Source organism: Gordionus sp. m RMFG-2023, chromosome 4 (genome assembly GCF_954871325.1).
Source record: "Gordionus sp. m RMFG-2023 chromosome 4, tfGorSpeb1-WG-v2, whole genome shotgun sequence".
NCBI lineage: Eukaryota > Metazoa > Nematomorpha > Gordioida > Chordodea > Parachordodidae > Gordionus > Gordionus sp. m RMFG-2023.
In genome coordinates, this window is record NC_088778.1 from 30012882 (window position 1) to 30037644 (window position 24763).

The 24763-nt window shown below is 28.3% G+C and overlaps 1 protein-coding gene across 4 annotated transcripts in view; it reads left to right on the forward strand.

The window, feature by feature from the left end:
- The window catches only part of LOC135927777 (uncharacterized), an 88491-nt gene that overhangs the window by 54376 nt on the left and 9352 nt on the right, over positions 1 to 24763 (forward strand). For all 4 annotated transcript variants that reach the window (XM_065463955.1, XM_065463956.1, XM_065463957.1 and 1 more), the window contains 13 exons: positions 11788 to 12052; positions 13693 to 13997; positions 16207 to 16339; positions 16497 to 16603; positions 18124 to 18283; positions 18659 to 18858; positions 19421 to 19551; positions 19881 to 20002; positions 21331 to 21524; positions 21754 to 22109; positions 23249 to 23415; positions 23595 to 23829; positions 23955 to 24568. In XM_065463955.1, coding sequence (XP_065320027.1) covers positions 11788 to 12052; positions 13693 to 13997; positions 16207 to 16339; positions 16497 to 16603; positions 18124 to 18283; positions 18659 to 18858; positions 19421 to 19551; positions 19881 to 20002; positions 21331 to 21524; positions 21754 to 22109; positions 23249 to 23415; positions 23595 to 23829; positions 23955 to 24568 — 2989 coding nt within the window. The remainder of the gene's footprint in view (positions 1 to 11787; positions 12053 to 13692; positions 13998 to 16206; positions 16340 to 16496; positions 16604 to 18123; positions 18284 to 18658; positions 18859 to 19420; positions 19552 to 19880; positions 20003 to 21330; positions 21525 to 21753; positions 22110 to 23248; positions 23416 to 23594; positions 23830 to 23954; positions 24569 to 24763) is intronic.

Here is a 24763-nt window from a genome sequence, read left to right on the forward strand (position 1 = left end):
AATCCTTGTCTATTCTAGTGTTGTTAAACGGCTCGTTTTGAGCTGATTTTTAAAAACGGCATAACTCAATATTTTATCCAGAAAAATATTACCTAAGCCTTAAAATTTCCCCATAGATGGCACAAGGATTTGGGAATCTATTAGCGAAATCTCGAGGCTAATGGAATATTATCCTGGCTAAAATAATAAGTTAGCCGTTTTTAAAAATCGAAACACTTATTCCCTTGTACACCTAAGCATTAAAAAAAATAATTAAATCATAAACATAATTGAAAGGATTAATTAATAAATTTATTCCACTGCTATGCTAAATAAATTTATAAGATTTTTGTTAATCGAAACCGCAACAGGGAAAAAAAAATCCTCGAAAATAATTCCCCGAAAAAAATGGGAGATAATTCCTCGGAAAAAGAATCCTAGAAAAATAATTACCCGGGAAAAAATTCCCGTAGAAAATTATTCCCCGGAAATAAATTCCCCATTTTTTAAATTTTAAATTAGATATAGAGGAAAATAAATCCCCGGAAAAAAAAACCAGAAATTTTTTTTTAAAAAAAAATTATCAAAAATAACGACACTAAAATAACGAAAATATTTCCAAAAGAAAATTATATTCAATATTTTCTGAACGTTGAAGTATTTATATTCTCGACATTTAAAGGATTTTTTGAGCATTTCTGTTTTAATTTCTAAGCGATTAAATAGGGTAATCTAAAAATATGAGAATTGATAAATCGGTTGTTAGCTTTGATACTTTATAATTTGGTAGATAGCATAAAAAGTATAGATTTTATGACATCTTGGAAAAGAAAACATGATAGGTTTTTATAGAAATAGATAGTGTTGTTAAAAAGCTTATTTTTGAGCCGATTTTTAAAAACGGCTAACTCAATATTTCACCCAGAAAAATATCACGCAAGCCTTAAGATTTTGCTCATAAGTGGCATAACGGTTTGAAAATCTCGAGGCTTATACAATACTTTTCTGGCTAAAATATTGAGTTTTAGCCGTTTTTGAAAAATTGACTCAAAACGAGCCGTTTAACAACACTAGAAATAGATGAAAATTATGGGAAGAAGTTCTACAATTTTAAAATTGAAAAAAAATGTAAAATTCAATATTTAAACACTTCACTAGTTATTATTTCATAATCTTGTTTAACGATTTTTATTTACAAATTTTACATATTTTATTTTCCGGGGATTTTTTTTTCTTCCTTTATTTTATTAATTTTTTTACAAATAATTTAAATATTTTTTTAGGATATAAAAAAAAGGGGGGAAATTTTTTCTGGGGAATTATTTTCTTAGGGAATTTTTTCCCGCTGATTTTTCTTCCGGCGAATTATTTTCCTAGATTCGTTTTGCGATTACGACACATCTTTTCCATATTATATTTATTTTTTTTGGAATGATTTTAGGAGAATTAAAAAAACATTATTTTTTAAAAGAATTTTTTTTTTGTTTTTCTGATGCAACTATCAATTTTCACTGCTTAAGGAGAAAGAGCTGAGTTAAGCATGTCTACCATTGAAGAAATTTATAATTGTTTAGAGAAGTTATCAATTTAATAATCAAAGTTTGAAAGAAAAAAAAATCCTCACAAATAACTTTTTAAAAAAAATCTATGCATACACACACAGAGGTAAGATCTAAGCATTTATAATAATTTTATTGGTTGGTACTACAATAATGGAAGAATTGAATAATTCCCAGTTCATAATTTTTTTTTACGAGTAATAAAACGGAAACACTAATTCGATTGGTCGAATTGAAAATAAAAATATGAATTGTCATATTTAGTAGAAAAATTTTACAAGAAACATATGTTCGAATACTTTCTTAAAAAATTTCAAATATTTGCGAATAATTTCGAATATAGAACGTTTTCTTTTCATTATTCGTAACGTATAATGAATCTGAAAACCGTGTCCTAAGTAGGTCGGCTTAATTTGGATAACTTAATTACTTTTTAGAACAGGTTAAAAAGTATTTAATCTAGAACATCCAATTTTGGTTTATTTAAAATATTTGGTGGTATATTACTAATTTTTTGTATTTTATTCTTGTTTTTTTTGTTGTTTTTTACGTTTTTTTTTTAATTTTTACTTTTGCTTTTTTTTTGGCTATTTAGCCCACACTTAGAAGACGGCTAACTTAGTTCGGCTATTAAGTATTAAGCCGATCTAGAAACACAACCGGAAATTTTTTATTTTTTATGAAACATCTTATTTAATAATGGATCAAAACTCCCATTTATTATCTTTTAACAATCTTCATCAATTATTTTTCTTCTAACAATCTTCATCAATTATTTTTCTTCTTTTTTTCTTCTTTCAATTTCAATGTCCTGTATTATATACAATAATCATGTTAATTTTTATATTACGCCTAAAATTTGAAGGTCATTATATATATTTATTTTTTTAAAATTTCGGTATTCAAAAAAAATTTTAATTTCAAGATAATTTTGTTTATAATGATTGTCCGCGAACATTGATTTGCGATTTATAACACAAATATCTATTTAATTTGCTTTAAAAAATTTTTTTTATTTTTTTAATATTAATAAATTATATTGTCGCAACTGTTATAAGAACTTTTTTAATACTCAATTAACTTTTTCAAGCAAGAAAACTCCATATTTTAATATAAAATTCGTAATTGTTATTTTCCTAGAATAACTTTCTCTATTTTTCCACCATATTTCCTTCCTTCCTTCCTCCCTTCCTTCCTGCTTACCTACTTACATATCTACATACCTATCAATAATTTTATCATAATAAATATTAACGCTTAGGTTTTTAAACTATTTTTAATTAAAACAAAGAAAACTACTCACAATTTTTAATTTACTAAAATTATTTCAAAAATAAAAGTATACAAAATAGATCATTTTTAATATTTTCCAATAAATCAATAAATCTCTTTTTATTTTTTGTCCAAAAAAAATTACATTATTTATTATACAAAATCACATTATAATTTTCTATAAACAAAAAAATATATTAATTATGAATTCGCAAAAAAAATTAATATATATAATATTTTAATTAGCACCTAAAATTTTTTCGCCTTTTTTTTCCTCGGAGAAATGAAATTTTAGGCTGTTAGAAAAAAAATATTTTTGACATCATTCCGAGAATGAAGGTAATTTTTTTTTTTAAAATCTTGATTTTGATCAAATTTAGAAAATATTCGGCTTGGTTTTTGGCTTTTTTAAGGGAGGAATAATATACTAGGAATTTACTTAAATTATATTACATGAGTGTTGTTAAACGGTCTCAATATTTCATCCAGAAAGATATTTACGCAATATATTATCGAAATCTCCAGGCTTTGGCAAAATATTTTTTCTGGCTAAGATATTGAGTTAGCGGTTTTGAAAAATCGGCTTTAAAACGAGCCGTTTAACCACACTAAGTAACATTAAGTTAGATCGTTCAGTTCAGGTATAAGTTCAAAATAAAAAAAAATAACAGTTAATGATTGAGGTTCGATTTATATCGGTTCAAACCTTTGGGTTCTAACCTTTCTCGAAAACCTTTTAAGCGCACATTTCTGTAAAATTTATCAACTATTAACCTTTATAAAAAATAACATTTGATCCCATTGACATTTATGATATTTTTCAATAATTATCTTCTATCAAGTTATTCCTATAAGGGAGAAAGAATAACATCTATGGTTAAAAACATTTCCGATGATTTACAAATATATTATTAATCGGTAAAAATATTCAGGATTTTGTGGGTAGATTTGACAGGCAGATAACTCATTTAATATCTTTTGTAGTGTTGTTTCCCTGGGAAGCTCTTGCTTCTCAAATTTCTTACATTACCACTTCTATAGCCACATGGCTGGAGGAGAGTTAAATATCTCCAGTAGTTTTTTTTTAGATGAGCTAGAGTAGCGTATACATAGTGGAATATATCCTATAAATTGAATAAAATTTGAAAGAGTAACTTTTGCTTTTGTTTATCATGATTTTAAACGTTTAAATATTTTTTTATTTACAATGACGATTATTTTAAATGATGTTTTTTATAACTTATACAACTGGGCGTTGAGCAGTCTACGTGTTTATATAAGTCTATGGCTTATACATTGCAAAACAAATTGATACATTTAGGTTATATATATATACCCAATCTAGAGGTCTGCGAAGCCTGGTCCGCTTCGGCCCGTTACGAATTTTCGCACGCGTTGCCCGGCAAAGCCCGAATTTTTTTTTAACATGCACGGTTCCGTTAAAGTTTATTTAAAAAAATTTGCTTGGCCCAACCCGTTATAATTGTTATTTAAATTTGCCCATCCCTTGCCTGTAAGGATTTTACGTAAAGTCAGGCCCAAAAACACCCCGGTCCATTAAATTTTGCTTATACCAATCTTCCGGCAATTAAATTTTTAATATATATATATCTTATCCCCCGCCCCACCATATGTCAAGGCTTTTATATCTTTCCTCTATTGCTCTCTACTTCTACGACAACAGTTTTTATTATAAATTAATTGTGTTTATATTATCCTGTATTGTTACATTTTGTAATTGTATCGTATCATAAATAATAAATTGTTTAATATTATAAATAAATAAATTGTTATATTTTTTTTTTTGTGAATTTAATATATTATATTTATTAGATTTCGTAATTTTAATTAGACACTCTTAAAATAACTAAAAAAAAATAAATAAACATTATTTTGAAATAGTTCGAAAAAAAATGTTATATTAAAATTTTAATATTTTAATGCCCGGGTTAGCTTATTAAAATTTTACCAAAAAGTCAAAGATTTACCAGACCCTGTCTGACTTTTAATGACCTGTCCGTTATAATTTTGAAATATTTTTCCCGCCCCGTCTTTTTTAATTTTTTTTTTAATATCCCGACCCGGCCTTCGCTTCGAATTTCCGGACTGCCCTCTCTTATTCTCTAATCCAAACCTTATAAAAGGAAAGGGGTATATACGAATTTTTGCCTTATCTGTTTTACTGTATCAATGATACTAAAATGTTTAAAAAATTTTTTAAAATTATAAAAGATAATTAAAATTGTAAAGAAGACTTCTTAAAATATTTTGAAAGTATTTTTCTATCGTGGTTAGTGTTGTTATATGGCTCGATTTTTAAAAATGGCTAGCTCAAGATTTTTACCAGGAAAATATCGCCAAAGACTTGAGATTTCGTTATTAGATATTCCAAACCTTCGTGGCCATCTTATGAGCAAAAGCTTTAGGCTTAAGTTATTTTCTTTTTTTGGCTAAAATATTGAGTTAGCCGTTTTTAAAAATCGGCTCAAATCTAACAACACGATTAGTGGTTCGAGGTTGAGATGCGATCAACTTGATTTTACTCATTACACTTCATACTCTTTTTAACGTGCAAAATAGATCTTCGAAAATATACTTTTTATTATATTATTCCATTTTTTCTTAAATTGTGCTTAAAAAACCATCTTTAAGATTAGCATAATAGAAAATAGAAAACAATATTGTATATTTAATTTTTTTTTTTTTAAATTTACCTTACTGTTATTTCATATCTGTGTACTAACATGTTTTTTTTCTTCCCTACCATTTATCATCCCTTTATACTTTGGGATGTGCAATGATTTATTATATAATTTTAATCTTATAACATTTTGGGAATATTGAAAGAGAAAGGAAATGAGAATTAATCTTTCTTTCTTTCTTTTTTTCTCTCTTTATTTCTTTCTTTCTTTTTTCAATAAAATTGAATAAATGCCTGTAACCCCAAAACCCTAATATTGGATTTAAATTTCACATGTTTTATATAAAAAATCAAAATATTTTTCACGGGAAGAAAAGAAATTGTTGCATCCAAATCCCACCTCAAACTAAGCACCATTAACCTGATTTAGCATTCAACACAAACGTTAAAAAAATATGTTTTGTCCTATTATATATTTAAAGCTATTGCATATTATCATTTTTAGGGGTGACGTATCATATTCCTCAAATTAGTTGAGGAATGATGCACCCCCCCCCATAAGATTATACTCCTATATCATTTTGATGCACCACTTTCCTCCTTGTTCACCATGGTTATTGGGGTTAGCGACAAAACATACAAAAATAAAATTAACATACCCCCACTGTACAAGTTATTACAATATTCAAGGTAAACAAGGTTGAAAGTATATCAAAATTGCTAAAACAGCTGCCTCTACTCTTAACACTGGTTATTAGGGCATATCTCCCATACTTGGTCTTCATTTGGCTTAATTGAGGTGGGCCTATATTACATTTATGGTTCCATCCCACCCCACCCTCCAGGACAAATTCTTTATAATGCATAATTAATTATTTTTTTGACATTTATTATTGTAATTGCGTTATATAAAGCTATGTCAAAATTTGAGTAACTTCTTCTACAACCAAAAAAAAAGATGGAATGAGAAATAAATTTGAGTCTCATTTTTACGCAACCAGAATTAATTTGAAAAATGCATTAATACTTTTGTAGAAATAGATATATATATATATTATTACTTAATTAACGTAATTATATTATTAAAAAAAATACAATATTATAATCTAAGGCAATTATTTCGATTAGTGTCAATGTCAAGAAAAACGATATAAAACAATTAACAAAAATCAATCTATTTTTTTTCTTAAAGATATATTGCTGTATAAATATGAAAATAATTATTAATAATTTATGATCAATTAAAATATCAAGAACATCTCTTCAGATCATACTTATATTATTTTAAAAAAATTTAGAATCTAATCTATTCCAAAATTATTATGTATTAGTGATCTCTAATGTTGGATTTGAGCCGATTTTTTAAAAACGACTAACTACATAATTTAGCCAGAAAAATAATGCCTCTCGAGATTTCGCTACTAAATTTTCAACCCTTCGTGCCATCTATGAGCAAAATATTCAGGCTTGCCTAATATTTTTTCTGAATAATATATTGGAGTTAGCCGTTTAAAATCGGCTCAAAACTAGCCGTTTAACAACACTAGTGATCGCGAAAAAGTTAAGACATTTTTCATATTCAACCCATCAAATAATATAATACTTTTGTAATCAAGCGATTTAAAATTGTTAATATATATTTTTTTTAAACCAACGTATATACCTCATAACGTGCCGAGATATTTTTAGTTACCAAATGGAATACGGGTTCTGATATTAAATTTAAAAAAACATATTCTTATCGTTATAAAAACTTAACATAGCATTTAAAGTTATATTTCGCAATTAAGATAATGTAAAAATAAAATTTGATTTTTTAGAGTCAAATATTTTTTAAAAAAAAAGAAAAAAAATTAAAATATAATATAATATAAATTGATGAATATTCATTTTAAAATTATTTTGCAACTCGACATTTTTTCTTTCTTTCTGAAGTGCTCGTTAAGATACATTTTAGGTGGTAAGCAAAATATTTATTGATCTCCAGTGATTTTTTTAAAAAAAATATTAACCCTCTTTAACCCTGCTCTCTAAGGGTTTTTTTTAACACTAAAATTCTTCGAAGGGAAATGTTTCAGAAATATGATAGTTCTGCCGGGTTTAGAACAAAAGAAAGAAAAAAAATGTAGCAAAATATAGATGGGTTAATAGCTGGCTACTTACTGGTTAGGGTTGATTAGGTTAAAGTTCAGCTATGTATGGTTAATAAATCGCTAGGAAGAAGAGGTTTATACATATTTTTAAAAAAAGAGCTATAGCCATTTATAACACAATTGGGTTATATTAAGTTTAAATTTTCTAATTTTATAAGATAACAGTTTAAAAATAAATTGAATCGGAATAACATTTCCATGTCCCCAACTTTCCCCGATTCCCCCCTATCAGAAATTTCGTAAGCCTAAAGTTAGATTTAAGGAACTATAGGGTAGTTTAGAAACTTTGCTGTTATTTTATATGATTAACATTCAGTAAAAAAAAAAACTCTCCAAATTACTGCTTGTTGAAATGCTCGTTTTAACCAATTTTAGATTAAAAAGCCTCGAAATTTCGTTATTAGATGTCTAACCTAAACCTTTCAGTCATCTTTGAGCAAAAATCTACAGGTGCTTGAGTAATTTTTCTTTTTGGCTAAAATATTGTGTTATCCGTTTTTTTAAAAAAAATTGAGCCGTTTAACAAAAAATAATTAATTCCATTGATTTGGGTGCCAAAATATTTGCCATATTACCCCACTTTTAATCTGTAATTCCCAAATATCGATTTTTTGATGATTTCTTTCATGTTGTTTTAAAGTATCATAGTAAATTTTATATTTTTATATTATTTTTTTAAATTTGATTTTAATGATTATTAATTATTATTTTTTATAATTGAAAAATTATAAAATGTTATCTTTTAATCTATTAATTTTTTATTTATTAATATAAAAAAAAACAATTATCACAAATTATTAGTAATTTTAAAATTGATATCCATTTGGATATATTATATTGGGAAAAAATATTTTGAATTTTGCAGAATTTTTTATATAATTGTTAATAAATGTAAATATAATTAAAAACAATTTAAAATGGGCTTAAAAATGCTATTACAAAAGTAAAAGACTAATAATAACGCAAAAGGTATAGTAACGAAATGAGCGATTTGTATCACGTCGTTCCTACTTTGACACCCTTTTTTTTTACCATGACATATAATATAATAATTATTAATCAAATTTTTCCTGTTTCAAGGTTGGTTTTATATATAACATTCCATTTATTTTTGTAAAATTAAGGGGTAGTTGGCAAAAAAAAACAGCATTAGGATATATTGTAGTGGCTCGCAACGGGCTGATTTTTAGCCAGAACGCTGGCTAAATTTTTTTAAAGAATGGACGGGCGGGTTATTAGAAAAATTTAAACTATAGGCGGGCAGGTTAAAAAATTTCAACATTTTTAATACCAAAGTTACTACAACTGAGGATGTTTTCTTCAGAAGAAATTAAAATGAAGTAAAAAAATAAATATATATATCGAAAACATGTTGGATTTGATTTGCATGGAAGGATATAACATCTACATGAATGAAAAATCTGATTTTTTACCAAAGAGAATTCAATTAAAGGGTATTAAATTATAAATGCGAATGTTTGAAATAGATGGTATCCACGCCAAAATTAGACCACAACAGATGGAAGGATGAAGTTGTTACAGGAGAGAGCACAGTATCTAATGATATAACAAGGTGTTTAAATGTGACAAGATTTTAGGCTACTTAGTTTAGGCTACAATTTATACACAATTGATTAAAATTACTTTCCTGCAACTATTGCTTCTTTCTAAACGAGGATTTAGTTGGCATTGCTGTGAGGTTTTTGGAACTAAGAAGAATGTGTTTCGAAACCAGAAAATGTTGATTCAATCATTATTTTTGCATTTATAAATACAAATAATATCAATAAATATTGATTTTATTATTTATATTTTATTGGATCGAATAAATCCCCTATCCGTAATTTAAATTGGATATTATTCCTATACTATAAAACACATTTTTTTTTAGAGAATGTAGCGCTGAAACTGAGTCATATTTTTAAAAAAAAAAATTGAAAGGATGGGCATATTTAAATTTTACGTTGACGAGTACGGGTTAAAAATTTTGTATAAATAATGGGCCGGCGAGCGGATAAAAAAATTTTAGACTAATGGGCTGGCGGGAGGGTATATTTTTTTTAAAACTATGGGCGGGTTGTAAGGGCAGGCTAAAAATTTTTAAACATTGGGCCTACGGGCTTTTGGGCTAAAAACCCATATGTAGAGTCTCCTCTCTTTTTTAAAAATACTTTAAGATGATCGGAAAACGATCATATTTTGATAACTGAGACTGTATATATATTAGATAGGAAATTTATTATTAGGGGTATTTGATACCCTATTCTAGTTTCGCGACACGACCTATAAATAGTTTTTGTAATGTTTTTGTTTTGTTTTAATAAATTAGATATGGATCAAATGTTTTTTCTTATTTATTAAGCATTTTTAAAAAACTTAGAAAATGATATCTTTCGATCAATTGTAAAAAGTAGCATTATTTATTAATGAGGTTAAAATTAAAATTATTTTATATTATTATATTTAGTGTTAAAATTTATAAGATTGACTTATTTTTTTGATTTTTTTCCATCCACAAACGGGCATTTTTTTTTGCCATTTAACCTATTAGTTTTTATAAAAAAATCTTGGCACAAAAATTTCGCTTTTTTACAAACGAGGATCAAGAATTTTATTCAATGTGTTTTTCCGGCAATGTGTTATTTTTTCAACTTTAAATCATTTTTTGAACGCGTTTTTAAAAATTTGAAAATCTGATTTTCCTGGAAATGTATTCCATCATGTTTGGAATACCTACCCTATAAATTTGAGAAAATTTTGCCATAAACTTTAGAAATTAATAAAATTTATATTTGATTTTCCATAAATTTTTTATATAATTTATAGGTTAACTACGAAATTGTCTATAGTTAGGTATTCCAAACATGATGGAATATAATTCCGGTAAGATCACATTTTTAAATTTTAAAAACGCGCTTTAAGAAATGATTTAAAGTTGAAAAAATAACACATTGTCGCTAACATAACATATACGTCATAAAATACAGATAGAAATTTTTTTAGATAAATATATGGTTTCTTTTTTGGGGAGGAATTAAAATTATGAAATTGAATTTTTAATTTTTTTTTAGTACTTTTAATTTTACAGTGTTTTAATATTATAGTATTTTTTATATGTTTGTGATAGAAATTTTTAACAAAAATTTATAAGTATTTTAAAAAAACATTTCAGGTTTATAAATCAATATATGACGTTATTGACAGGCAAAAATTTCCACCAGAAAGAGTATGAAGAGCAAAATCATCATTATAATCGAATGGGAGTAAGGAGTTGTTCAAAACTATCTTCATTAAAATAAAGTAAAAATGAGGGGCAAATAAGAGGGATAAAGATGAGGGGAGGTTGGAGTGGAAGGAGATCTAAATTTCCTATTTTTTTGCTTGAATCAGGGGGTAGCGGCCGGGGTAATATCGTCATTGCACCGTTTAGCCGGAAAACAGATTTAGACAGGAATGAAAGACCGAAACTAATACTAATTAATTAAATATGAGTTGTTCATCTCAATATAACATAATATATATAAATTATATATTGGACCTTTAAAATTATGCAAAAATTCAAATAAAATTAGAATAATTAATTAAGTACATTTAAAATAGACTAGATGGTGATAAAGATTTGCTTCCCTTCTATATAGAGCAAACAAAAATTTGGCAGAATTTCTTATTAATGATGCGACTATCTAAAAAACAATTTTTCTGAGTTGAGTATTTTTTTATAATAACCTCAAAATTTATTTAGATAAGGATAAGAGTATTGCTGACTATTTACGATCGACACTATAGTTGTTAAGTATTATTCGGATATCCCCATTCGATTTTACGCCATTATTTGTTTTCCAGATAGCTTAATTTATCAGGGGTCAGTATGAGGGGAGAGGGGTTATCTAACTTTTATTCTAATTTAAAAATGTGATAAAATACAATATTAGCATATATAGCAAATCTAACAATTTATAGATCATACAAATAATAGGGTTGTTAACGTTCCTTTTTTAAAAGTAGCTGGTTACAATTTTAGATCTGTAAAAAGTAACTCATTACACATTTACCAACCGTTTTACTTATTATTAATTAATTTCAAGATATTCATTCATAAATTGTCGTTATAATGTGTTGATTCTTTTTTTCAATATTATATTAATTATATACTTTAAAATTGCTTCATAAACACGATATTAAGGTGTTAACGTTGGGAGCCGAGATTTTACCTCAATACAGATTTCAGGAATCGCATCACAAGCACAGGTACATAATAGTACATTATTCCCCTTTCAAAGCATTTTGGGATTGGATAGTCTTATTGCTAGTCATTTATACTGCCGTTTTTACTCCTTACGTGGCAGCCTTCTTGCTCAACCACAATGAAGACGAGGAACTGTTGACTAAATCAACAACTTCTAGGGGTACCACTACTGTCAACTCGCTTCAAACAACGTCGTCTTTCAGTAAAATAACCCAACTACTCATTATATTTTCTAAGTGTAGGGAAATTTCCATTTCTTACATTTTATATGCAGAAGTGCATATAGGAAGTAAATTTTTTTTATTGAATTTACAAGGCGATCTTTTGATCATGCATTATAGATCAATAATATTATAGAGCTATTAACAAACATAGTATTAGCGAGTTTATAAACGTGATAGTTTTTTTAAAATAAAAACTTTATTTTTCTCCCTTTGTTAAATTGAGATTGATTTTTTTTTATATATATTTAAATTTATATTGATATTTTATATAACTTTAATCAGGGTTGGCAAGTCGGTCAATCGACAAGTCAAATTCAGTCAATTGACCGGAGGAGTATTTGACCTGTCAAATACGGTCAAATACTCTAAAAAATTTAAAGGAAAAATAAATCAAAGATATGTTTAAAAAAGGGAAAAACGATGTAAATACATGTGATCACAATGTTTGCTTATTTTTTGTGTCCACAATATCAAGAGGAGAACTAACTAGTGGTGTAATTAATGAAGTATGTGATATAATTCAAGAATTAGCTATTTTACAAGGTAGTGATGACCAAAATATTTTAAGTGATATAATTAATTTCAGAAGCAAAAACAGCATGTTTAATATAGCAAATTATGTGGAAAGTAGTAATTTCCAGAAACAATCAATTCCGACCTCTAGTTAATAGATTAAACTTTGTCCACCCTGCCCATTAAGAGACTAACAATTCCTAGTTCTACTTCTTTAGAAAGAAATAGGTCGATTTGGGTTAATATTCTTATGAAAATAGAAATCGATTGAAGATCTAAGACATCAGGAAAATTGATTAAAAAATATTAAAGAAAATGATAATATTGAATATGAATCAGAACAAAACTCTGCTACAGATAGCTACACGTTAATTATTGAATGACAATGATTTAAAAAATTAATATTGTAGATTTCATTTTACTATATTATTCAAAATAAAGTTATTATTAACTTAAAAAAACATATATTTGAATTTGACCACATTTGACCGTATTTGACCATATTTGACCGGTCAAATATCGGTCGACCGAAACGTATTTAACCGGCCAAACGCACAACCCTGACTTTAATTGGTATTATTTGAACATAACCTATTTAATATGTTACGATTATTTTAGCTTATAACCTTGTTTGTGTTTAAATTGTTTTTTGTAATATATATATACCTCATTGTTATTAGTTTTTGATTAGTTAGATAATATAATAAAAAATACGTTTTATTAATATAATGAATTTTTAGTACCGAATCTATAGTTATCGTTATATAACACCCCTTTATCATTATTTTGTATATTTTCCAATTTTTTCGACTAATTTTTTATTTTAACATTTCGCTTTTACCATTACTTTTAATTTTATTTTAACCATACTGACTAAGCATATGGCCAATTTTTAAACTAGCTAGGTTATTAAAATAGCTGTAACATATAGTGAACCTTTATCGATTGTTCAAATTAGATGTAAAATCAGATTAACTACAACAAAAAGACATTATTAATTTTAAAAAAAATTGAGATCTTTTTACATGAGTTATTTAAAAATACTGCTTTTAAATTAGCTTATCCTGTATATTTCTGATATATAGCTCTTATATTTTTACCTTAGAAATCCGATCAGAGACTTACAAACCTTCTGATAAGAATTCAACAAAAAGCTTTGCCAAGTCTTCCTACTCCTCATCGGCGTCTCAAGGATACAAAGATCCCTTAGTTATACTTGACCTGGTGGTGGACATAATGTTCATGATAGATATAATTATAAATTTCAGAACCACTTTTGTTAACAATAATGACGAGGTTGTTAGTGATCCGAGAAAGATAGCCATTCACTACTTCAGAGGTTGGTTAATCATAGATCTATTAGCAGCCATCCCATTTGATTTACTACTTTTTGGCTCTCAAACTGACGAAGTATATAGCACAAAAAAAACTAAAACTTTTAAGAATGAGAATTTTCATTATTATATTATCGCAAATTAATTTTAGATTGAGTGCATTTTAGTGTCGCAAATTTTACACTTTCTTTCCTTTCCTTTCTTTCTTTCTTTCTTTCTTTCTTTCTTTCTTTCTTTCTTTCTTTCTTTCTTTCTTTCTTTCTTTCTTTCTTTCTTTCTTTCTTTCTTTCTTTCTTTCTTTCTTTCTTACTTTCTTTATAAGATGGCTGTTTCAATTAAATTTTATAATACAGTAAAAACCTGTCTAATTTTGGCATAGGACCAAGATTTTTCCCGACTTAGACAATTAGCCCAATTTAACAATACTTTTACTTTCTATAGTAGTTATGATTTGATTGGGACTCATAATTTTGGTCAAATTAAGGATGCCGCAGTTATCAGATCTCAAATTAGATAAATTTTACTTTATAATAGAATTGGAATCAGAGACATAGCATATTTTCTTGCAGGCTTGGGGTTTAAAAACAATTCTTTCATGGGCTTGGGCCCATAATTTTTTATTTAAATTTAGCTTATTTTAAGGATATTTAATCGGACAAATTTAAAGAATCATTATAATTTCATTAGCATTATTTATGACACTACACTATCCTACATACCTTGAAGAGGTGCTAATTTTGTTTTTATTGCTCGTTTTATTTTAAATCTCAAATTTGGTATCTTACTTATACTTTACAATGACTATAAAATTTAAAGTGTATAGGTAATAAATATTATTTATATGAGGTAGTATCCTATTTTATTAATAACATGTTATATATATATATATCTATGTGCAGTTGCTTGTATAGATTAGGTTGTTTAATAGTCATGGTTATTATAGGATGAAAAGATGAGATGCATCAATCTATAACTTTTGGGGTAGTGTTGTTAAACGGCTCGATTTGAACCGATTTTAAAACGGATATCTCAATATTTTATTCAGAAAAAATATTATGCAAGCCTAAAGATTTTGCTCATAGATGATACAAAGGTTTGGACATCTATTAACGAAATTTCGAGGCCTAGGCAATATTTTTCTGGCGAAAATATTGAGTTAGCCGTTTTTAAAAATCGACTCAAAACGAGCCGTTTAACAACACTACTTTTGTGGGATAAAAGAGATACTAATTTTAATAAAGTTTTTTTTTATTATTATAACAGTTATATTTTGGATCAAAAATGGCATAAAACAATTTGTAATTATTTTCTTTTAGATATAATGAATAAAAAAATCAGGAAATACTTTAAAAAATTGCATTCACAAAGGAATAAAATTGTTCATAAATAATTCATTAAAGATTAAAGTAAGGGATAATTTTAAATATATTAATAGAAAATCATAATAAAAAAATTTTTTCAATGTAAAAAAATGTCAGGACTTACTTATAGTGCGCACAAATTGAATGTTTCAACACAACATTTCAAAACGCAAATAATGCATTTGTTTAAATTGGAAACATTTTCGTTTTAAATTATTTATTGAAAAACAAAATATCTAGCGTTTTTTGAAACGTTTTTAAATTTTGAAGTGATAGGCATGGGTACACCATCTTCTAAAAAGTAAAATAATTATATTAAATGATACAATAATATTTTTAGCATATAGAATTATATTACAAAAAGATTTGCTAATTATATATATAGGGCAAGCCCTTTTTTTTGTCAAGAATTTAGACGTTTCATATTGAAAAAATATAATAACGCTTCAATTTAAACATAGCTACGCTTACGTTTTTTCAACGCAGCGTCGTTCAATTTGTGCACACTATTACACATTCAACGGAAAGTGAGGCCTTCACATTTGTATTGGCAAAATCAAATCAATAATAAAATTTCCTTCTTTTTATTCAATTATAAATGATAATGTATATATATAGGGTGATAATATATTATTTTTAAAATGATAATTTGACATTATAGGTTTTACTTACTTCAAAATTGAGCTATATTTAAACCCCCCACCCTCCCCAGTCGGTAGTCATAATTTTTGGGGAGGAGCTAGGTCTTACCACCATTTTTTGCAAGCTATAACCCCCAGCTAAGAACAAAGAACCAACTATAGTTATTGTATTTCCTTCCGGTTCCAAAAATAATAAGCGAGTTAATTTTAAAATTTCTATTTTAATTTATTTTTTTTAAAATATATATATATAAATGGATGATTACATGTCTGTCAAATATAGACGACCACATTAATCGGATTGCTCAAAACTGCCAGATTATTGAGGCTCGTGAGAGTGGCTCGAAAGCTGGACCGATATTCCGAATATGGCACAGCTGTTCTTTTATTGCTCATGGCTACCTTCGCTCTGATTGGTAATTAGAAGCTCCGATTCTTAATTTCATAGGATATGTTCAATTTCGTTTTCACCGATAATCTAGTTCCCTTTTTTAAGAGGCTCTCTAATATAAATGAAATATATGTAGATAAAAAAAAATATGAGTTAATGAAACTTAAATTATGCTTTTTAAGCTCATTGGTTGGCGTGTATATGGTACGCTATTGGTCACGCGGAAAGACCGTTTTTATCTGAACCCAAAATAGGATGGCTAGATGAATTATCCAGACAAACGCATCAGGTTAATTTCAATTCAAAGTCTTTTCAAATATATTTATATTTATATAAATTTCCATAATTATATTATATATGCCTTGCCAAAAGAAAATTTAATAAACACTGACCTGGATTAGATACCCATATAGGGATTCATCTCCTAAGGTCTCTAGCTTCTGAGTCAAACAGGCTATTCAAAGACAACGATAAATTTTTGTGTATAAATATAATTTGCGGCGGTATCTAATAAGGTAGATCGGGGTAACGCGATTGATGGGGGTGAAAATGTTAACGCGAATAAATTCTTAACCCTTGAGTAGTGTTTGTTAAACGACTCATTTTGAGCCGATTTTTAAAGATGGCTAACTCAATATTTTATTAGGAAAAAATATTATGCAAGCCTTAAAATTTTGCTTCTTAGGTGGCACAAAGGTTTGGACATCTATTAACGAAATCTCGAGCTTAGACAATATTCGTTTTTTAAAATCGGTTTAAATCGAGCCGTTTAACAGCACTACCCTTGAGCATAAAAACTATAAATTTGGTATGAAGATGTATTTTTATATATTTCTTATCTTATGTTCATCATTTGGTAAATCTTTCTGGTTTGTCATATTTTGCTAAAAAAAAACCCATTTTTTACTCAAAAATTATAAAATTTTAACCTTCTAGTATAATTTGTTTTTTTAAAAAAAAAAATATTTATCATCATGATTTTCAATTTTGTATAAATGTGCCGTAAGGTCTTAATAAAATAAGATTTATCTGAAACCTATAACTTTTAAGTGAAGCCACGCTATCATCTAATACATATTAAAAAGATATTTTTGAGCCAAGAGTAACATTAATCAATAATTTATGTGTTATATATATATATGTGTGTAATAAAAATGTTAAAGATAATCGAAAAGGTTAAGAATAATTGAAATTCACTATGTGCCTAGTATGGGTACACTCAAAAAATGTGCAATTTTTGATAATTTATTTACATTCCCTTATTAATATTGATTAGTTTTTATTATATAACTTCTTAAAAGATATCAATTGCTAATATTTTTGCACTCAATATAAACATTAAAGTTCATGTTCAAAATTTATTTTTAACCCCACTTTATGGCGATGATGGCACAGTTGGCATAGTTAATCATAGCTCCTACAATATTATAGGTAGAGAACTACATTTCTATTTATTTTATATGAAAGGGATTGGGTTACATATTCCTTCTGTTTTAAAATATTCATGTATAAAAATGCAAATTACCAATCGTTTTACTCCTGTCTCCCCTATTTAAAAAAAAAGACACTTAAAAAAAATCAATAACCTTCTATCTTATATACCATTAACCATTTGTTGCGGGACTTAAATGTATATTTTACACCTATTATTATTATTATTATTGACTAGAATGATCAATCTTTTATTCCAACTTGAACTTTAAGGAAAATTTAGATCAATAATACCTTTTTAAAGATATTTTTTTAAATTATATATATTTCGTTATATAAATTCATTATATATATTTTTTTTTAAATATCAAAAATCAGTATTACGTCAACACAACCCAGGGCGGGCCATCTTTAAAATCGCGTTATATAACCGCGCTTTACTTTACGTTCAGCTCCTTAACCAGCGTAGGTTTCGGGAACGTATCACCGAACACCAACACCGAAAAAGTGTTTTCCATATGCGTCATGCTGATTGGATGTAAAATGAATATTTAAATTTATATATATATATATATTTTAAAAATATTTAATGCCCTATATACCATTTTTACATTTGTTAAATATATTCCGATTAAGTCATTCATCCTAAAACTATTTTATTTTAGAAAATAAAATTTTTTTTTTAAATATTTCTTCTCACCTCCACCCCTCCCTTTTTCCCGTGGCTACATTTGGGTTTTTCGATCTTTCCTTTCTGCTACAAAAAAAAAATTAATAAATTATATATGACGAAGGGTCCCCGTTTAAACCGATCAAAACTAATCATCATGGTTTTTTTTAAATAGGTCTTGGGAAAGTTGCTTTAATAAAAGGGTTATTAGACGTAAATGATGTATATCCAATTTATTTTTAGCATTAATGTATGCGAGCGTTTTCGGTAACGTATCCGCTATCATACAAAGACTCTATTCTGGCACGGCCAGATACCACGCCCAAATGATGAAAGTTCGAGAATTCATAAAGTTTCACAAAATCCCGGATCCTTTAAAGCACAGAGTCGAAGAATATTTCCAACACGCTTGGTCTTATACCAATGGCATTGATATGAATTCTGTATAAAAATATTTATTTTTTTTTCTTCTTTGAAATAAAATCGTTAATTTTCAATTTCCTTCCTTCCTTCCTTCCTTCCTTCCTTCCTTCCTTCCTTCCTTCCTTCCTTCCTTCCTTCCTTCCTTCCTTCCTTCCTTCCTTCCTTCCTTCCTTCCTTCCTTCCTTCCTTCCTTCCTTCCTTCCTTCCTTCCTTCCTTCCTTCCTTCCTTCCTTCCTTCCTTCCTTCCTTCCTTCCTTCCTTCCTTCCTTCCTTCCTTCCTTCCTTCCTTCCTTCCTTCCTTCTCTTTCTTTCTTTCTTTCTTTCTTTCTTTCTTTCTTTCTTTCTTTCTTTCTTTCTTTCTTTCTTTCTTTCTTTCTATCTTTCTTTCTTTCTTTCTTTCTTTCTTTCTTTCTTTCTTTCTTTCTTTCTCTGGGAATGATGAAAGGGAAGAAAAGAAAATTAAAAAACTGGGAATAAGTTAAATTTTTTAAGTTTAAGTTTATATTCTCTTTTGTTAATTTTATTATCTTAACAAATTAATTATTCAAAATGTATACAATAACATTTATTTTTTTCTAACAGGTATTAAAAGGATTTCCCGAATGTTTACAAGCCGATATATGTTTACATTTAAATCGAAATCTCTTCAGCAACTGCAAAGCGTTTTCCAAAGCGAGTCCCGGTTGCTTAAGAGCCCTATCTTTGCGATTCAAGTTTTTAAGCTTATGTTTTTTTTTTATAGTTTCCTGCTTTAACCTTTCTAATCCTATTACCCCAGAAATTTTATTCGGGTAAGCGGGAAACAATGTGAATCATTAGGCCTCTGGTATTATTCGGAGATCTGCAGAGGTACCATATAAACGGCCCAACTTGGGCATTTTTTTTTAAAAAATTTTTTTTTAGCCCCGGTCCTAATTTTGTATTTTTAAGCCCGCCCCCTTATTTTTAAATATGCCCGGGAGGTCCGAGTCAGCAGGTCTCTGATATTATTGATCTACTTTGATGTTTTATATATTTTTTTTATTAAAAATTAATTAACTAGAACTACGCATGCGCCGCCTGGCGATATTCTAGTTCACAAGGGAGACGTGCTCATGAACTTGTATTTCATAGCCAAGGGTTCTATCGAAATCCTGAAAGACGAGGAAGTTATGGCCATATTAAGTTAATAATTAAAACCATGACATTTTATTCTGAAGGTATTTTGAGATAATATTTCCGCGATTGTATAAAATAAAATAAAATATAAAGCGTAGATTAATCCTCGAGAAAAACGGGAATTCTTTTTAAATCTAGTTCCCCAAGTCTTAGAGGAATTGTGTTTATCCTTTGTTAGCATTCGTCTTTGGAATGAGATTTATGTAAGCCATTCTCTTCCAAACAATTATATAATTGAGATATAAGAGCTTCTTAGTTTTTTTACATTGAATAAGAATTATATTTATAAGTTATATCATGAGCCACGCTTATTGAGTAGCGAAAATAAGTGCATAATTTGATCTCGTTTCCATTAGTGTTGCCAAAAATACCTGGATTTATCTTGCATTCAAAGAAATTATGCGCTATGGATTAAATGTTTTTTTCTAAAACAAAAATAGCTGAAAAGATTTTAGCCAAAAAAAAGAATTACCTAAGCCTCAAATATTTTAGATGATAGAAGAATTTAGCCAAAAAAAGAATAACTTAAGCCTCAAATAGATTAATTTAGCCGAAAAAAAGAATTATCTACAAATATTTTAGATGTTAGAAGAATTTAGCCGAAAAAAAAGATTAACCTAAGTCTCAATATTTAGATGATAGAAGAATTTAGCTATAAAAAGATTACCTAGCTAAAATATTTTAGATGATAGAAGAATTTAGCCAAAAAAAAGAATAACCTAAACCTCAAGATATTAGATGGCACAAAATTTTAGCCCACTTATAACCAAATCTCGATAGGTTGTTTATATATTTTTTAAATAAAATCTTATTATAAGCCTTTTTTTTAAAAAAAAAATGACGCTTATTTGAGGTTTTCTTCAACAAAGATCTCCTTATTTTTTTTTAAAGTTAATTTTAAATATATAGAATTTAACTAATATGAAATATTATTTCATCTCTATTACGCGACATAATATTTGATCCAGAGGTCTACAATGCAGATAAATATTTAAATAATGGCCTGGCGAATTTGAGATATCTTTTTTTCTGTTTGAAATGAATAGAACAGCCCTACTATTTATTTTAAAAAATCATTTTTATTGCATATTTTTATAAGTTAAAAATAAATTTATTAAAATAAAAATAAATAAAGAGCCCAAATCAATAAAATAATTTCTAAAAATTGAACGGGGCTGGTTAAAGAAAATACAATTTTTTTAGATAAATGGCGCACGGACGAGTTAGCTGTTTATATTTTTTTTTTAAATGGACGGGAGCGGTTTAAAATCTGCCAATTGCAGACCTCTATTATATTTTATTTATTTTTTAAAAAAATAATGAATTTTATTAAGGGAAGGACGATATTTTCGGCGAAAATCCTTGCATTTTTTCTTCCATCGGAAAATCTAACTTCAATGTCCGAGCGTTAACCTATTGCGATTTACACAGGATTCACAGGGAGGATTTGTTAGATGTACTGGAAATGTACCCCGAATTCGCTCCCCATTTCATACAAAATTTGGAATTGACTTTCAACTTGAGAGACGTAAGACATTTCGTTGATATACATCTTATATATACAGTCAGTTTATGAGACAGTTACTTTAGAAATATTATACATAAAACTTTAGCTTATAGTTGTATATATATATATTATAAATATTTCAGACCAAATCATTTCAAAACCAACATTTTGTTATTAAAGAATTAATATTTTATTTTTATAAGTTATTTATATAGTATATAAAAAGCAAATATTATTTTTCTTAAAACAGGAAGACTCAAATTTCTCCAATCCATCCTATGCCAGATATCGGAAAGATAGGATGTCACTACCTAATCCAGCATACGTTAATAGTCCAGAATCTCAGATACCTCCTTTCCCAGAAAGCACAACTACTTTTGCTTGCATCCCATCCCCGTCAGTACTTTTCTCTGGCAGTTCTCCAAAATTGATTACCGAAAGGGGCGACTCTGAACCCTTGATAAATACCGATGTCGTCAAAATTAAAGTTAAAAATGGTCTGTTTGATTCCAAAATTAAAAAAAGATTGGATGAATTCAAACAGCTGTCGCCCTCCATCAGGCATGCCAAATGTTTCTCGCTTTATGACATAGAAAAATTAACGGGGTAATAAAATATTAAACTATATATATGTATTTAAAAAAAAATATCCTGATTTGAATAGTATATTTATGAAAAGGAATATTGTATTAGTCAAAATCCGAGTCTTAAAACTAAGCGGTGGAAACGATTAATCAATCATTTCATGAAATATCAAGAGATATATGTGAAGGTAGTGTTGTTAAATGGTTGGTTATGTAAAACCCAGGCCCGGGGTTTGGGTCTAAAAATCGATTAAACCTGCTCTGACCACAAAATTGGGTCGTAAATTTTACGATCAAGAAAATTAACAACACTATGTGAGGGATATCTCAAGGGTAACGGAGTTCAGTGCTATCCGGTGGGTGGAGTAAAAAGACAAACTGTTAGAACTAATTGTTTTAAATTGAGTCAAAAGATACATTTCCATATATATATACTACCTAACGGTATGTTCATTTAGTAACGAGACCTCCTTATTTTTAAAAATAACCTGTTCTCAAATTTCTGGTTCATCTAGAATAGTCTTCATAGTCATTGGAGCTAAACGTCAGAGGGTAAAATGGCAAATAAAAGTTCATTCAATTGCATATGAAAAAATTATCAAACTCTAAAAACGATAAAATTACAAAGATTATATATCCAAATAAATAAACGCAAATACTGAATAAAGCTTACGAAATGTCCTCACATTCAAGTTGTGGTAGGGAATGATCCATTTTACTGGTACACATATTGTGAAGATTAATTTTTAAATAAAAATGTGCTAATTATAACAATAAAAATTTTTAAAAAATCTTTTTTTATATGTTAAATTTGATATTTGTCATCCCGAAGAGCTTACCATTTTACCCAAGGTTGGTAAATAGTAATGAGAACTAGTTTTACTTAACCCTAAATAGCGCCCAGAGTAGACCAATGATATACTTAGTTTTATCCTCTAAAATATTTTAAAAATTTTATCGCAAAAGAGCGAAACACCTGCTATTTAGTTCTGCCCCCCCCTCCTTTCTTTAGTCTTTGAATCATTTTATATTTTTGACATTATTTGTAAGGGGGGGAGGGGGTTAGCATCACTGGCTTAGTTCTTCGAGAAGTTTATCACTTTTTTAAAAACATATTTTTTCCCACTTCAAAATCAAATCAACTTTTGTATTTTATCCCAGCAAAAACGATAAAACTTTTACTTCTAAAACTTCCCATCGCAAAGCCAAGCTTAGCCTGAACAAGATCATACAACATTTTCTGCCAAAATCGGACGATCATCGTATCACGCGTAATTCCAATGGCGATAGAAGATCAACTAATGAACCCTTACTAAATCATACTTCCGGTTTGTTTAAAGGAATGTTAATTTTTATTTGAACCAGTCTATCTCCCTTAATTTGCTTTATCCCTTATTATTCGCAACTTATGTTGTTAGTTACTATATGATTTATAAAAACTACACTCTTTTTAGGGATTTTTTGATGCTTTTAAAAAAAAAGTATTTTATTTTCACCACACAAATAGCTCTCCAGTTAAGCGTAGCCTTGGATCCGCTTAAACTAACCAATCAAATCTCTTCCATTTCGCCCGATAACGGTGACCCTACCGAAATGTTTGCCGACTCTACCGCAAAGGATGGAATGGAGAATAAGGGTGATAAATTTCTTCTTACAATGCTCAGACCCTTTCGATTGCGAAACAGAAGGTTTGGTGGGGAAGTTTTTCATCGCACAACTAGGAAGTCTTCTTCCGAACAAAGGTTTCACCTTTAGATTTTTTAATTTCGTTCTTTCTATTCCGCCATTTTTTTTTCTTAACGATCAAAAATTATTTGTTGTTTTTTAGATTATACAATATATATTTTATATTTTAAAAAAAATAAAGATTCGGTCATGAAAACTCACTCATAAATGAACTTGATAAAAGCGGCGGGAGGACGAACATTATAGGCCGAACTTTGGTAAATGATTTGTCTAGCCATGACTTCGACAGCAACAGCAGTATCGAAATGGATAATTCTTCCGCACGAGTTCGCGACAAAACCTACGCCTATGAAAGGCTCACGCCTCCCATGTTTTCTCCAGCTAACGCCTCTAAGTTTTTGTTCGATTCCCCAGAGTCAGTAATCTTGGAAAATAAAAAGTTTGATTACGGCAAACCGAAATATATCTTACAGGATGATAACCCGATTCCGCAAGACCTTAATACCTTTGAAAGGAACAACGAGGGACTTGAGAGATCGAGTAATCATACGGCTACCCTCTCCCACTCACACACTTACGCAAAATCTAGGCCCCCGTCCATCGTAATAGTAAAATCGCCTGTCCAGTCCTATAGTCTAAATTCGTGTCCCCTCCAAAAATATAGGAGTTTATTAAGCTCGTCGTGCCGAATTCGTCCCACACCTTCCGTTGGTTTTCTATCACCTCACGCTCAAACTGATGTCGATAATAAAGACGAGGCGAATAGACACGGCTCCTTGTCCAATGTATTTAACGGTAATATTATTTGTTTATTAATTATTATCATTTATAGTTTTGCAAGTTATAATGCTATATATATATATATTATAACTGTCATAGGTTTAAAGTATGTATGATTAATATTATTTAATCAAACGTCAATCAAGAAGTCAATTTTCGATTGATCGAAAATAGTCACGTGCGTATTTTGTTTTTTGATCAATAAGATTA